Here is a 13204-nt window from a genome sequence, read left to right as displayed (position 1 = left end):
TTCTCGAGGCCTGTTTGTAAATCGTAAACACGAAAACGCGGTCGGTAGCTTGCTGGGGGATCGAGAAGGGATTCAAGGAGTTACCATTACTGTCGAAAAGCCAAATGCAGCACAATTTGAGTCGAGCGGTGTGACGTTCAGTGATACGCCGACGCCCACACGCTTCGAGCCAAAGCTGGAGCACGGAGCCGACGGTCCGATAGGGTCCGACAAGAAATTGGAAGCCTCCAAAGTTCTAACTAGGGCACGTTTTTTCGACTAACGAAGGTGCCTGTGTTACATAAAACCACGGAGGGCCCCCGACTTCTGACCACCAGGGGGGGTGAAGTGGGCTGCGTTGGCGAAAATGTTTACACCCGTGTGTCACATCCAGCTCGCAGGTCTGGTCGCCTGGCGGCAGCGACGGCCGGTGCGCAACCAGAACTGCTGCAAACGGAGTGGAGCCCTGGGAATAAAATTAACCTGAAGGCTCCTGCTTCCTCGGATGCGGCTGCTGCGCAACTTATCGATTGCTCTCTTCTGCGTGTGATGCTGCAATACGCAGCATGGACATCAACAGAACATCGGTGCCTTCCATAACGCTCGCTGACTTCGCGACACACAGTATCAGCATCTCGTGCGCATCTTCCCATGGTAGGGCGGCTGCTGGATGTTGTTTCGACGGAACAGTCGCTCAGACGACAAATGGAACGGCGGTTCCGGGGCGCGGAGCGATGGCGGCACGCTGATAGTTTTTGCTGGCCTCCTCCTTCCGAGCTGTATTCCATGCAGAATCCACAGCCAACCGTCTATTTTTCCGAAGCGAATCGTTATCGAAGGCGAAGTAACACACAATATGGTCGCCGGACGTCACGCCGCGAGCGTGGCCAGCGCAACAAACCTCGCTACTCACGCCGAGGGCGAGTGTTTGGCCTCTGGCGAGGACACGGATTTGCGTGGCACAGGAACGCGTGAAAACACTGTTATATTATCGCAGCTCACCGGAACGGAAACCACTTCTTCTGCTTTTACCGGTTGTGCACTTGCCGCTGCCCGAATATCGCAGACATATCGATTTGCCTCCGCTTTTCCCGTCGCTTCTGTTCGATACGCAAATAACTTTCGCTCGCGAACGTAGGACTGCCCGCCCGCAGTTAAGCGGTGAGTAATTATTGAAACAGCATCATACGGTGCCCTTATCACGCGGTTCGTCAATACCCATAATTGTTCGCTCGGATGATGGTAACGATTTTCCCTGTTTCACGATTCTCGGGCTCTCGCTCGCTCCGACTGCCGACGACTGATTTTGTCAGTCGCAGAACTCAGAACTCGAGCGCTTTGTTTTTGTTTTGAACTTGGCGCCCGTGACTGGGGGGGCTACATGAGGCGTGAAAAGTAGCGTTAAATTAATTTGTAATGTCAAATCGTTTACGCTTCGTGTTTTTGGTCCGAGAAAATAGAAATAGAAGAGAAATAAATTGATGTCTGTATATTTTTTTCATTTTTGTTGCTATACCAGCAAATAAGAACTTAAATTATCCTCTGTTTGTAAGCAAAGCGTATGCAGAAAGTATTTACGCTCGGGTTTACGCCTCGGCCGACCCGTAAACGTTTTTACAGAGGCGCAGCAGTTTGGCAATAATCTGTGATGTCAAAAACATTACGTTACGCTTCATGTGGCCCCCCAGTGAGAGCCCGAATGGGAAAATCTGACAGTTTAAGTGAAAACCGACGCCATGAATGTCGACTTACGCTTTTCATGCCGCTGAATATGTTGCAATGAGCAAAATGTTCCCGTTTGAATCAAGATTTTCTAAATTGTGACTCGAACCATGAATACGACTTTTAATAAAAAGTTGAAGCAATACTCGCTTCAACCCTATTTTTTTTTATATATATATTTAGGAACGGACTGGGCCGTATTTTTAATCCTATTTAAAATCGCAAATTCTCATGTCGGCAAACACAGAAACGTCAAAAAAAATTTTTCCTCCACGATCAAAGTCGACAAAGGTGATAAAGTCGGTCGGTATGGATCTTTCCGTTCCCGGGCAGGATCTTTCCGTTTATCAGCAGGTGTGTGAACGTTTTTTGAATTTAAAGCTGCTTGCGCAGAATGCCTGCACCAGCCCCGAGCGGCTAGATCTCTGCAAACAATTGGTGAGGGACGATATTTCCACGCGCAGACTGAGTCGAGTGCAAAACATGGGCGATCTGCTGCTGTTGCTTGAGAAGCGCAATCTTCTCAGTCCCACTATTCCGGAACCTATCGGACGCTGGAAGCAAGCTCTGGATTCACAGGAGCTTTCCGACGCCCTAACCGAGTACCTCCAGATCATCGATTTGCAACGTGCCACGATAAGGCGATTCTTTTTAGAGGGTACAAAATAGGATACAACATGTTCAGTAATCGAAACGGTAACTAATGCTTACGGACGATTTTTTCAGCTCTGCGTCGTCGTGACCGTCGAACATTAGTCGAGAAGGAAGTAGAAAAGATTAAACTCCATAATAGTAATGGCTCAACGACGCCCGAAACCGTTGGATTCCTGCAACAGCGGGATGATATTTACGCCCTGCTCCAGAAAGAAATCGGAAAGCAGTGGAACGCGTTGGGTAGATCACTAAAACTGTCACAAACCGAGCTGCACGAAATAGAAATGAAATACCAAAACGACCTTAAAGCACGAATCTGGGCAGTATTAGAACATGCCGAGCACGAATTCAGGGAGGAATTTGTAGAAAACTTGAAAGATGCACTGTCAAAGTGTCGAAGAAATGATTTGAAACGGAAACTTGAAAAAATGTTAACATAAATCGTTTAATGTATTGATAGTTAATAAGTTTTACGTTGGACTAATTCCTGCAGGGTCTTTTATCAGAACGGCCCAACTTGTGGATTCGTTCACTAAGTTTAGTTAGTTAAATGTTATAATCTAAGGTTTTTTGTTCTTAAAGGAACGGACTTGGATGATTTTATAACAATTCAAGATATTGTATTGAATTTTTATTGAGAACGATCCACTGTCAATCAATCCTGCGTCTTTTGCCGGCATCCACTACGTGTCCCTTCAATCAACGCACTGGACATTAGCTTCTTCATGTCCGGATCATCATCCTCAGCAACGGCTATCGGATAAGAAAAACAATACGTGGTGAACCAACTGAACACTTTCATGTGTATGTCTCAATAATTACCCTTCTTTTTCTCCTTTTCCTTTGCCTTAGTGGGTAAGTTAGTGGAAGGAACTTCGGGCAGTTCGTCGGTCTCTGGTTGCACTCCCAACAGCTCTTCTTGCTCCAGTTCTTCCAGCTCCTTTTCTAGCTCGTCGTCATCTATGTCCTGTCCCAATCTAACCGCGGTCGACACAGCGTTAGAGATTTCAGATTTGAAAGTTCGTATAGAGTTAAAAACATCCGAATTCCTTTCTTCAGTTTATTTATTTCCAGCGCTATAATTCTTTTGTAACGAGCTATCTTCAAAATTGAATAATTTACGTTACAATTCATTTAAAAATAATGAGTAATATAAAAATATTACACAATCAATCAATATCATTCTGCCTTCTCATCTATACGCATGCACATGTTGTGTTGTGTATATGTATATTCAAATTATTCGTAAACAATAGCGGCAATTAGTACATAATTTCATTTTTCACTCCATTACTTATCCCCTAAACAAGTTTCCGGTACGTACCAGCGCAAGACCTTCCGATTGAAACGGATCGTTCATCTGTTCGTGAAGTTGCCGTTTTTTGTTCCGCTGCATATCGTTTTACCGGTTCTAAATCTTCAAACCCAAAATTCCGCAGCTTTTCTATTCGATTTTCCAACCTTTTATCAACCTGAATCCGGTTTAAAACGCTGATTGATTTTGGATTCAATCTTTTCAGACCGGAGACTACAGCTTCACCATACACGAGCAAAGATTAACGATTTTTTCATCTATTCTTTGCAATACAAACCATTGCCACGAAGCGTAAACGACGTAAAGAGAAAGCGATAAAATGGGGCAGAGATGTTGCTGATTGAACACACATACGTGGTCGTTGTTATACGCGGGCCGATCAGTCACGATCCGCGAAAAATCGTTTAAATTCGATTCAGCGACCTACCCTACTCTTTTCGATTCACTACCTGCTCCTTACAATGCAATGCACCTCGAATCCAGCAGATGCTCTGAACAACAAGGAATAGATACAACGCCACGTAGCTCCCAGCTTTCCTGTGCCAAACATTGTGAGCTACACTTAAGAGCCCCTCAAATGCGCATTGAACATCGCGCTCCGAATTCGCTCCTCAATCTAGCTAAGGATATTGTTGATGGTAAAAAATTCTTCTTGTATTTCTTCCTCTGCTATTTCCATGGTTTCGGCTGCCGTTTCTATAATTAAATCTAGTTTACGTTCCTGTTCTCGCTTCGTATGATTTCTGTCTCGCTATCAGCTGCTGAGCATAATCCTTTCAGTTTGCCGAGAAAAAAAACAAACCAAAACCCAAACCGTTCAAAATTCATCGTGGTCTTTTAGACGGAATAGGTGGCCTTTGTCGTTGAACCCGTCCTAATCATTGTATCCTTATGGTTCTGGTAATTAATCTGTGCTCGTAGGTTCAACCGTTCTTTATAAGTGCGTCCGATGTCCATCACCGCTTCACGATGCTGGGAGTTTGCAGTCCAGATAGCTGTGAATATTATTTCGCACCAATTAGCTATGATCAGTCCCCTCCATTGTTTTCCTCGCAATAAAGTTGGGCAACTTACATATTTTGTCGATCTTCTGGCGAACATTTACAATAGCACCGCAAATCTCGTCCGAATATTCAAACGCTTCTCCAATCAGGCACAAAACCTGCCAAGAGACCAAAAAGAGAAGAATTGGCAATTTTTTTAAAATTCAATTTGGATTCGTACACCCAAACAACTACGTACTGTGTCCAGCCAGTACTTGTCCGAAAGATGTTTGTTCATGCTGACCGTCCACCGGCCACCGCGAATGTTTGCCTCATCCTCCCACATCGGGCGAATATGCGATTTGAATAGCATGTAATCGCCGCCAACCTTGATTTCGGACGGACCGCGGATATGATTGTAAAGGCTCCAAAAATCCTCCACGGTCGAGAAGCTGGTTACTTCGTTCATTGAGTCGGCCCATGTTTTCAAACGATCAAGCTCAAGATACCAGAGGGTCCAGGTGTGCTGCAATGGGTGCTTGATCAGACATTCCGGATCAACAACTGCTTCCGGTGCTGCTGCCGCAGCAGCAACGACACTCGACTCCGCCGACGGCTCTGCTTGGTTCTGCTCCGAGTTTTCGCTTTGATCTTGCTGTTGTTGCTGCAATGAAAAAAAAAATGGGTAATGAATCGGGAAACCGTTGTCTTTGCGTACTTCATTAGCCTTTTTGTCCTAACTTCCGTTACCAGTTGATAGGCATAGAATCGGGATCCGGGTATATTGCTTGACAATAATGCTGATTCCTCACAGGAGTAAAAGGCAACAGGGTTCGGAGGAGTATTAATTCTCCACAACACCGACGACTTGCGATGAGCAATTCTTCCCATATTCATCTTTTTCAAGCTTTTTAATCTAACTACGCTTGATGAAAATATGTTCTCTGTTAGGCACGCGGCGGTTGAGTTGCAATTAAAGCAAAGTGTGTAATAACACCGTTACAACAGTACAACGGTTACTAAGATGAGTATCGTAACAACCGAAACGGTTCTAAATAGGTATAAAAGTACTAACAAATCCTTAAGACCTATTTTTTGCCGACATGAATTTCGTGCATGTGCATGGTACGTTTTGTCCAAGTGAGATTCTCCGTCTCTTTTTTACATTCTTTTTCGGTCTTTCCCTCTCCTTTTTAAGACCCGTCGGCTTGTCAAGGTGGACCAGAGAGCGAGAATGATAACCTCAAAGTCCACTTTGAGAAAGCCCGGGAATACATGCCAGTCACTCGGGTGTCGCGTGGTTCGAACCCGGTGCGTGCTATCTTCCGCTGCCACTTTCGAATATTGCCGCAGTTTCGCACTTTCTTCGCACATGCCAAGGATCTACCGGTGCAAAACCTCGCAGATTTGATGCCATATTTGGTAGGGCCTAGTGATTCATGGTTCATGACACCGAAAGATTGCTGCGGCTGCAGGATGTCCCTAATAGCAATGCCTTTGTCCGATATGTTGAACTATTTCACGGCACAGTAAGGTACAACTACTGTAGTCATAATTGGGATTGCACGCACCATGACTCATTGAGCTGATTAGCGATGTAACATTATGCAAAGAAAAGGCCCGTACCAAAGGCAACTGTGCGTTCCACCTCACGCTTTGCCAGCGAAGCACATTTTTTCAATTTAGAAATTTGAGCGGACTCGAGAAGCAGTTATTGCCCGTCGAAGCAATGACACCTAAGCTGGTTTTTACCTCAACTTCCTCACTCGATTTTCCAGCCATAATTATAATCACTTCGTTTTGCAGCAGTACAGCACCACACTTTTCTTCACTCACTTGAACTGCGGGAGAAACTTTAGAATTGTCGACGATTGCAACCGTACCGTTACGCACCGTTACATCATTTGACAGCGTCCTTCAGTCGCGGTCTGTCACGACCCCGGCGTTACGGCCTAGAGAACCTTCAAATGAGAAGAGATATTTAGAATAGGAACGGCTTTCATGGCATGTCGACAAATAAGATTCAAAGTTGCTCATTCGGAATGGCTATCGTAATTTATTTCCTTTCAGTTGAAAACAGCCAACATCGACCGCTGCTATCCATAACTAAATAAACGTGTGATAAAATCATAAACGCAAACGCAAATAACGTAACCCAACTATTTGAAGAAGATTTTGATAAGTGTGAAATTTCGCTGTTTTTTCGTCATTGCGTAGCAAAACGCTACTACTACAGATACGCAACAGATCGGTTCACAAGGTTAACGGTAAGAGATTTTATTTCTCATCTATGATTATGTTATCAGTAGCGTGACCATCGAATGCTTTCAGTCTAATCCGCGGCAGATCAAGCAAATCGGCAAGAGTGTTAACATAAACTAATTGTGCTGCAACCATGCGCTTGCTACGCGTGTTTGTGGTCGAAACCTCTTGAGTTTCTTTCTCCACGAGCTGCTCAAGAAGCTTCGTCTTGGCGCGACTGATGCGAGCCGCCTCCGTATTGCGTTGTCTTTGTTTCTGTTGTTCCGGCGTACGGTTCTCGAGACCTGGAAACTTACGAGCCATGTTCCCGTGGTACACCAGCGACATCTCTCCAAGTGATGTGGCGACCAGAGCCTTACGTGTTTCCCTGGTCAGCATATCTCCCGGCAAGGATGATTTCAACATCCGCCTGTTCGTGTATGGAGCAGATCGAGAGCGTTTCCGAAACGCTGGAGAAACGACTGTGGACCGATTCGATTCCGATGATCCCTCGCTGTGCTCACCATCCCAGGTAATTTGCAGGCGTCCCTCTTCTGCTACACTGTCGTCACTGGTCGTTCCTGCTGATTGTAACGAAACATCGGCATTTTTGTCCTCCAGTGATTGATCACGATCGGATGATAGTGGAACAAGCGAAGCTTCCCGCCTCAGACGGGACCAGTCGAGAAGATCCGATATTCGTTGGCCTGCGCATTCGCTCTGCTGAATTGGTCCTGGTGAATCGCTATAGCGGAAAATCACGATAGGATCAGCAATTTCCTCTTGTTGCACGGTTTGCTTTTCCATTGGCTTAGTTTGCGTCTATTAAAGATTAAGGAAATATGCAGTTAAAAGATTAGCTCAAAGGTTTTCCGAAAAGTTTTAGTCATCTACCTCGATTTAGGAAACGTTCTAACCAGTATGATGAATCTTGAAGAAGGACTGTGTGAAGACTGAGAACTGTCGCGAGAAGCAAACACAAGATGAGTTCCGCACATCTGCAAACTACGCACACGAGAAACAGCCGCTACCTGAATGTAAAGGTAATTTAGAATGTGAGCCAAGCTCTGCCTGTAGACCTGTAATAAACGTTAATAGGAAGAAAAAAGACTAACTATCCGTTACCCGAAAATCAGTTTCGGTACCTACTTACAGACACCTGAGAATACCCTTACGTTTCTCGTGTTCGTGTTTTAATCTTCACGATTGGGCTCTTCAGAATAAAGTCTGCCACGCGTGATTTGAATTCACTGTCCACCGATCACTTTCTACATTAATATTAATGAGTTGCGCAATTTGTTTGTCAACACGATATTTGATGTTAGAAATGGCTTCCTGTCATGAAAAAACATCCGAATTTTGCTTTGGTATGTGTGCTATTAATTGTGCTGTAGAATCGTCATCATCATTTTAATCGATAAAGATTGCGCGCCATTTTAATGTAATCAGTCTACACACTCGATAATCTAAGCAATCATCAAAGCAATTTAAATATAATGTACATTGCCTAAACAATTTGGAAAGCCATATCTTGGGAGTGCAAATCAAGACCTCGGAATTTGATGTAACACACGAATCAAACATCACATAACATAACATAACATCGAAGATCAATTCTCTCATGACCTTCGCAGGCATGAATTTAGTGGTTTTCATTACAAAGAGGCGCCCGAACTGAGTTTAGCGAAAAGACAAGGACTCGCATTAAAAGACAGATATTTGAGAAAATATGACTATTTATTCGTTCAACTATGCATAACACAGAACAAGCGCGTACCTAAATTTGATATCATCTCGTCTAATCTACATACGTCTGTAGAATTCGTATTTCATTATGAAATGATTGTAACATGTTTATGTCCAACGATGCGTTATTTATTGAACATTTTGTTTTTGTACATCGCTGCAAGTTCCCAATACACATTTTTTCTGATTTCGTTTGGCATCAAGTGCGTTGCCGGTAATATCTGATTTTGATTGATCGATACGCCTCTTGTAAGACGGTCACACAAGATAATATTTTCATTATCGGTAGGGGTTTTCGGTTGCTTGCACAGATTGACCTTAAAGGCACTGTAGACATAAAACCATAACATTGATCTCCTCTTGAGACTGCTATTTTGTTCCCATAAATGCTATGTTTATTAGATAACGTAGTGCACCATTATAAAAATACTATATCGGAGCATAAAGCAGACTCGTAGATTCTATCGATGAATCTAACATTCGATTTCACATATCTGTATTATGTCGCGAGTTGCACAACTTGCTTTTGTTTATTTCTTTTGGCACAAATAAAATCACATATCGGGTACCACAACGCTTTGTGGTTCGGTTTTCTTTGTCTGTCTATTGCGATAACAACGAGCCCTACACAATAAAATGTGTTTATTCGTCTTATGCGATACACCAGCGATAGAAAACATGCGATGGCGATGATTTACAAAAATAAAACCTGTATAGTTTTACAGTGGATTTTTTTTATTAAAAAAACAGTTTGCTTGCATCACGATCGCCCACTAGCGTTCTTGGCGATTAACGACGACAACACGATTAACGCTTTTTGATGTAATTCATGTGTATTTTGAACATTTGCTTTTCGAAACAGTGGAAAACGAATTTTAAAACGTGTTGAACGACAAACGGCCTTCGGTAGTTGTTCTACAAATTTTAAGTAATACACATCCAAAGCTAGACATAGAGATTGATGCAGGTGTTGCGGTACGAATTACCAATCCCCTATCATCAAATCATCATTCATTGCACCCGCACCTTTCCGTATTGCAACATAAAAAGGGTACCTATAAAAACATAATTTGATGATTGCTTTTCTCAACCGTAGACTAGCATATAGTTTCGCTTGGGTCCTTCTGCTTGCCAGTTTGAGATGTGGTAAGATCTTTCAACCAAACAGGACAAAATGAAACAAAATTAATATCATGTTCTCCGTTACCGCGTACATGGTGATGAAGTACGAAATCCAAAGCTAGCGCATCTAATTACCTTCAGTCATAAGAACTGAGTCAACGGAACCAATGGGGTTTCAATAAAAACTGTTAAACGTTACAATTACATAACATGAACGATTGGTCTTCCTGTATGGTTACATAACAAACGTATCTATTAGTTTGTGCGCTATAATGCAGTTGTATTTGTTACCAGCGGAATCTGCTTCAAACAAACTTACGCTAATAACTAATGAACCCTATAAAGCATTTCTTGAAATTACAGAAGATTCGCTTACGATGCTCTGCTAAAATTAAACCCTGGCAGTTTGAATGACTTTTTTTATTGAATTTGTATCATATCAGCTGACGTCAGAATGGGTACGCCTAGTGGAAAGCAAAGAGAAACCTTATCACAGTGAGATCAGAGCAGGTTTTCGCTTGCATAAGTGCCACTATTTAATTCTGGCGACGCATTCCAAATTTGTTTATCGTTAAGCTTAGCAAATCACACTAATGTTATACTTTTCGAAATTTGTTTTTTCCATGAGAGCAAATATTTAATATAAAACCGAGAAGAATTTTTTTTTCGACGCCACATAGGACATAGAACATCGTATTTCGAAGCCAAAAGAATAGAAATAAAGAAAACTGGCATCAAAACGCATGCATGAAATGCATGGCGGATACGCGTCGGCTTAGAGGCAATTCTGGTTTATAGGTTGTTTGCGGTGCAATCGTGATCTGGAATCAAAACGTTATCTCTCTGTCAACTATCACGTAAATGATTTCTAAATTGCATTCCGACTTTTTATCGTTTCAAGACCTGTTCTTAAACTTTGCATTCGCTATCAAGATACACGTACTGTTTCAATTTGCACTACCGTTTTGTTAAAGGTTCAACTTTCGGGATAATTGGCATTCCCACGTTCGACTGTTCTGTGTACGGCTGATCTCTTGCTTGTCCTGAAGTTACGGTGAAAGCATGTCCAAGCTTTACTGGCATTCGAAACCTTATTCGTGACATAAAACGGCCGTTTGCCGTACTAGCGCTTATTGCATTTCGCTGTGACCTAAAGTTTGGTAGGTTTTCATTTTGATTTTGTTAAAATCTAGCACGACTTACAAAAAGCAAATAAAAGGTACCTCTCAAAGTGTATTAAAACTATATCACCCTTCTAAATATCCGCACGCATGCTGACGAACAAGTGTGGCACACTGCCCATTTCCTGTTGCTTGCAACAACCTCTTTTCATCACTCTGCTTGCTCATTGCACACCTGGTTTTCTCACTCGTCTACACGCTTTGAATCGCACAACACGTTCCTGTGAATCAACAACAAAAACAGCGACTCAACAGGAGCCAACAAAGTTTGTAATTCGCAGACCTACACTCTTCGTTTGGGAACAAACAAAACGATAACTGAATATGTATCTGGCTTTGACTGTTTTATAAAATGTCTCCCGTCGCCACGCATCCTCATATCTCATATCACGCATTATCATCGAAACTTCTTTCGCTACTGGCCAAGGCACTTCTTCTTTGCTGCGAGTGGCGACGGCCGCCGCGTTCATCATGTCATGTATCGCATAATTTCTCGTAAGGCATACAGCAGCTCCGCCTGGTTTCGGGCTTCCAAGATCATAAGATTGATGTGCACCTACAAGTGAAACGATTCAAGATAGAAACAATTAATTTACTTTCATCGCAAGGCTTTGCACCGTTTTGCTCCATTTTATCTACCTTCTCACTATGCTGTAGCTCTACCAGCACATTATCGTAGTCCAGTTTAGTGATCCGCTCCGGGAAACAGCAAGCGGTCTTGATGAACATTTTCAGCGAGCGATCGAGCAACTGATTCACCTCACCGTAGTCGTAATCGTCGTGCCTGATGCCGAAGATGCATTGGATGTAGTTCCAGATGGCACGGCGAAACTTGGATGTATCCACATTCTTGCGACCAGCAATCGTGTAGTACGTCAGATTGTACGCGGCACGAAACTTGTCGTCAAGGTAGAAACCTACATCATTGTACAACCTGTAACAGAATCATAGGCTTAAATAGAATCACCAGATGAACGGTAAAGGGATGCAAAAATATAACAAGCACTGATTCGAGCATGGTAATAAACACGCAATCAGCATTTCTGCTATTTGAAGCTGTTGGCTTTGAGCACAGAGAAGGGCCTACGCACTCGGCCGATTCATTACCTGTTCACTAGCGAGTATCCGTGGTCGTCCCACGAGTAGTCCTGTATCCGAAACGTTTGCGGAATGTTTTCCGCCCCTCGCCTCGCAAAGTCCTGGTACATGAAGCTGGGATCGTCGACGTAGCGCCCAATCTGCTGCGGCACCTCGGTGGGTGCCTCTCGCACAACTGCCGGTAGTTCGGCCGTCTGCATCTCGACGTGCTTGAAGCGATTGCTGAGCTCGGTTTCGCTGCACTCATCGTTCTTCTCCGACAGTCGCTTCATACGCTGCATCAGCGCATCGACCGTTACCTCTGGACGGATATTCCCTGCATAGCGACCGAGAGGGAGAGGCGATCATTTATCTGCACTATTTGCGGCATTGGAAAATAAAACGATAAATAGCACGGGGTCTTACCACCATCATCTGCGTGTTGTGGCAAAAGTTCGAGCGGCTGCTGAGCATTGTACAGATCGTCTAGACTATCGAAGGCAGTCTTCTGGGTGAGGGTGTTGTTGTTTTCTACTTTGTGACTAGTAACGGCGTCTAGTTCCTGTGTCAGGCCGCAGGAGAAGACAAACGACGAGAGGGAGTGAAAGTGGGCGAGCAGCACGATCGCATGCACCACCTCCGACAACGACCAACTGTTTTGTCCTTTCGTTAGTCGCTAAAAATGAAAAGAAATGCGTTAGTAAGTAAGCTCCTGTGGTGTGTTTTTACACTTTGGTACATGTGCATTGTAGCGCATGTTTATCTACCTCCACGTGTGTCTTGTTTAGAAGCCAGGGGCGGTGGGCGAGTATTTTGTTGATGTCCGCAATGGCACGTAGTTTGGCCGGGATGTGCTCGAGTCCGTTCAGCCACTTCGGATCGCCTCCATTCGCCACGAATACATCCTCGTAGAGGTTCACCAGGTACGTGCACTTGTGCCGGGCAGCGGCCTAGAAACGAAGCAAATAACAATGGAAAGATCCACTCCACATTATCGTACGGGTGGGTCGTACGATACTCTTCACATGTTGGCCACTCACTATGATTGCGATGTAGTTTCTGTAGTCGTACGGTAACGGGCCATCGGACTGCATTACAAAGCGCTGTGTTTTGAGAAAGTGGTTAAAGTAGCGGGGATGGTAGGCGATCACCTTAGTCACATGGTCCAAATCCGTTGGTGAATT

At 43.8% G+C, this 13204-nt stretch overlaps 4 protein-coding genes across 5 annotated transcripts in view; 1 reads left to right on the top strand and 3 right to left on the bottom strand.

Moving 5' to 3' along the window:
- Positions 1-2010: 2010 nt before the first annotated feature.
- LOC131215351 (fas-associated death domain protein) lies at positions 2011-2946 on the top strand. The gene is made up of 2 exons (XM_058209739.1): positions 2011-2359; positions 2428-2946. Exons 1-2 carry the CDS (start codon positions 2011-2013, stop codon positions 2793-2795), a joined length of 717 nt encoding a protein of 238 aa, XP_058065722.1. The 3' UTR covers positions 2796-2946.
- A 439-nt stretch (positions 2947-3385) lies between these two features.
- Positions 3386-6543, bottom strand: LOC131205728 (eukaryotic translation initiation factor 4E1). The gene is made up of 4 exons (XM_058197957.1): positions 6406-6543; positions 4913-5317; positions 4745-4832; positions 3386-4665 (listed from the first exon to the last, which is right to left on the bottom strand). The coding sequence occupies exons 1-4, from the start codon at positions 6433-6435 to the stop codon at positions 4508-4510; spliced, it is 681 nt and encodes a 226-aa protein (XP_058053940.1). The 5' UTR covers positions 6436-6543; the 3' UTR covers positions 3386-4507.
- A 387-nt stretch (positions 6544-6930) lies between these two features.
- LOC131215350 (uncharacterized) lies at positions 6931-7712 on the bottom strand. Its single transcript, XM_058209738.1, has 2 exons — positions 7385-7712; positions 6931-7324 (listed from the first exon to the last, which is right to left on the bottom strand). The coding sequence occupies exons 1-2, from the start codon at positions 7699-7701 to the stop codon at positions 6931-6933; spliced, it is 711 nt and encodes a 236-aa protein (XP_058065721.1). The 5' UTR covers positions 7702-7712.
- Positions 7713-8669: 957 nt separating this feature from the next.
- Positions 8670-13204, bottom strand: part of LOC131205766 (sestrin homolog) — a 24587-nt gene continuing 20052 nt past the window's right edge. The window contains exons 3-8 of one of the 2 annotated variants that reach the window (XM_058198012.1): positions 13061-13197; positions 12788-12970; positions 12450-12696; positions 12051-12357; positions 11583-11877; positions 8670-11499 (exon numbers count right to left, since the gene is read on the bottom strand). In XM_058198012.1, the coding sequence (XP_058053995.1) occupies positions 11413-11499; positions 11583-11877; positions 12051-12357; positions 12450-12696; positions 12788-12970; positions 13061-13197 (1256 nt within the window). In that variant the 3' untranslated portion in view covers positions 8670-11412. Of the gene's footprint in view, positions 11500-11582; positions 11878-12050; positions 12358-12446; positions 12697-12787; positions 12971-13060; positions 13199-13204 lie in introns of those variants that run through there. The other variant, XM_058198013.1, reaches the window with a different exon arrangement.

This window comes from Anopheles bellator, chromosome 1 (genome assembly GCF_943735745.2).
Source record: "Anopheles bellator chromosome 1, idAnoBellAS_SP24_06.2, whole genome shotgun sequence".
NCBI lineage: Eukaryota > Metazoa > Arthropoda > Insecta > Diptera > Culicidae > Anopheles > Anopheles bellator.
This window is presented reverse-complemented; position numbering and strand designations above follow the sequence as displayed.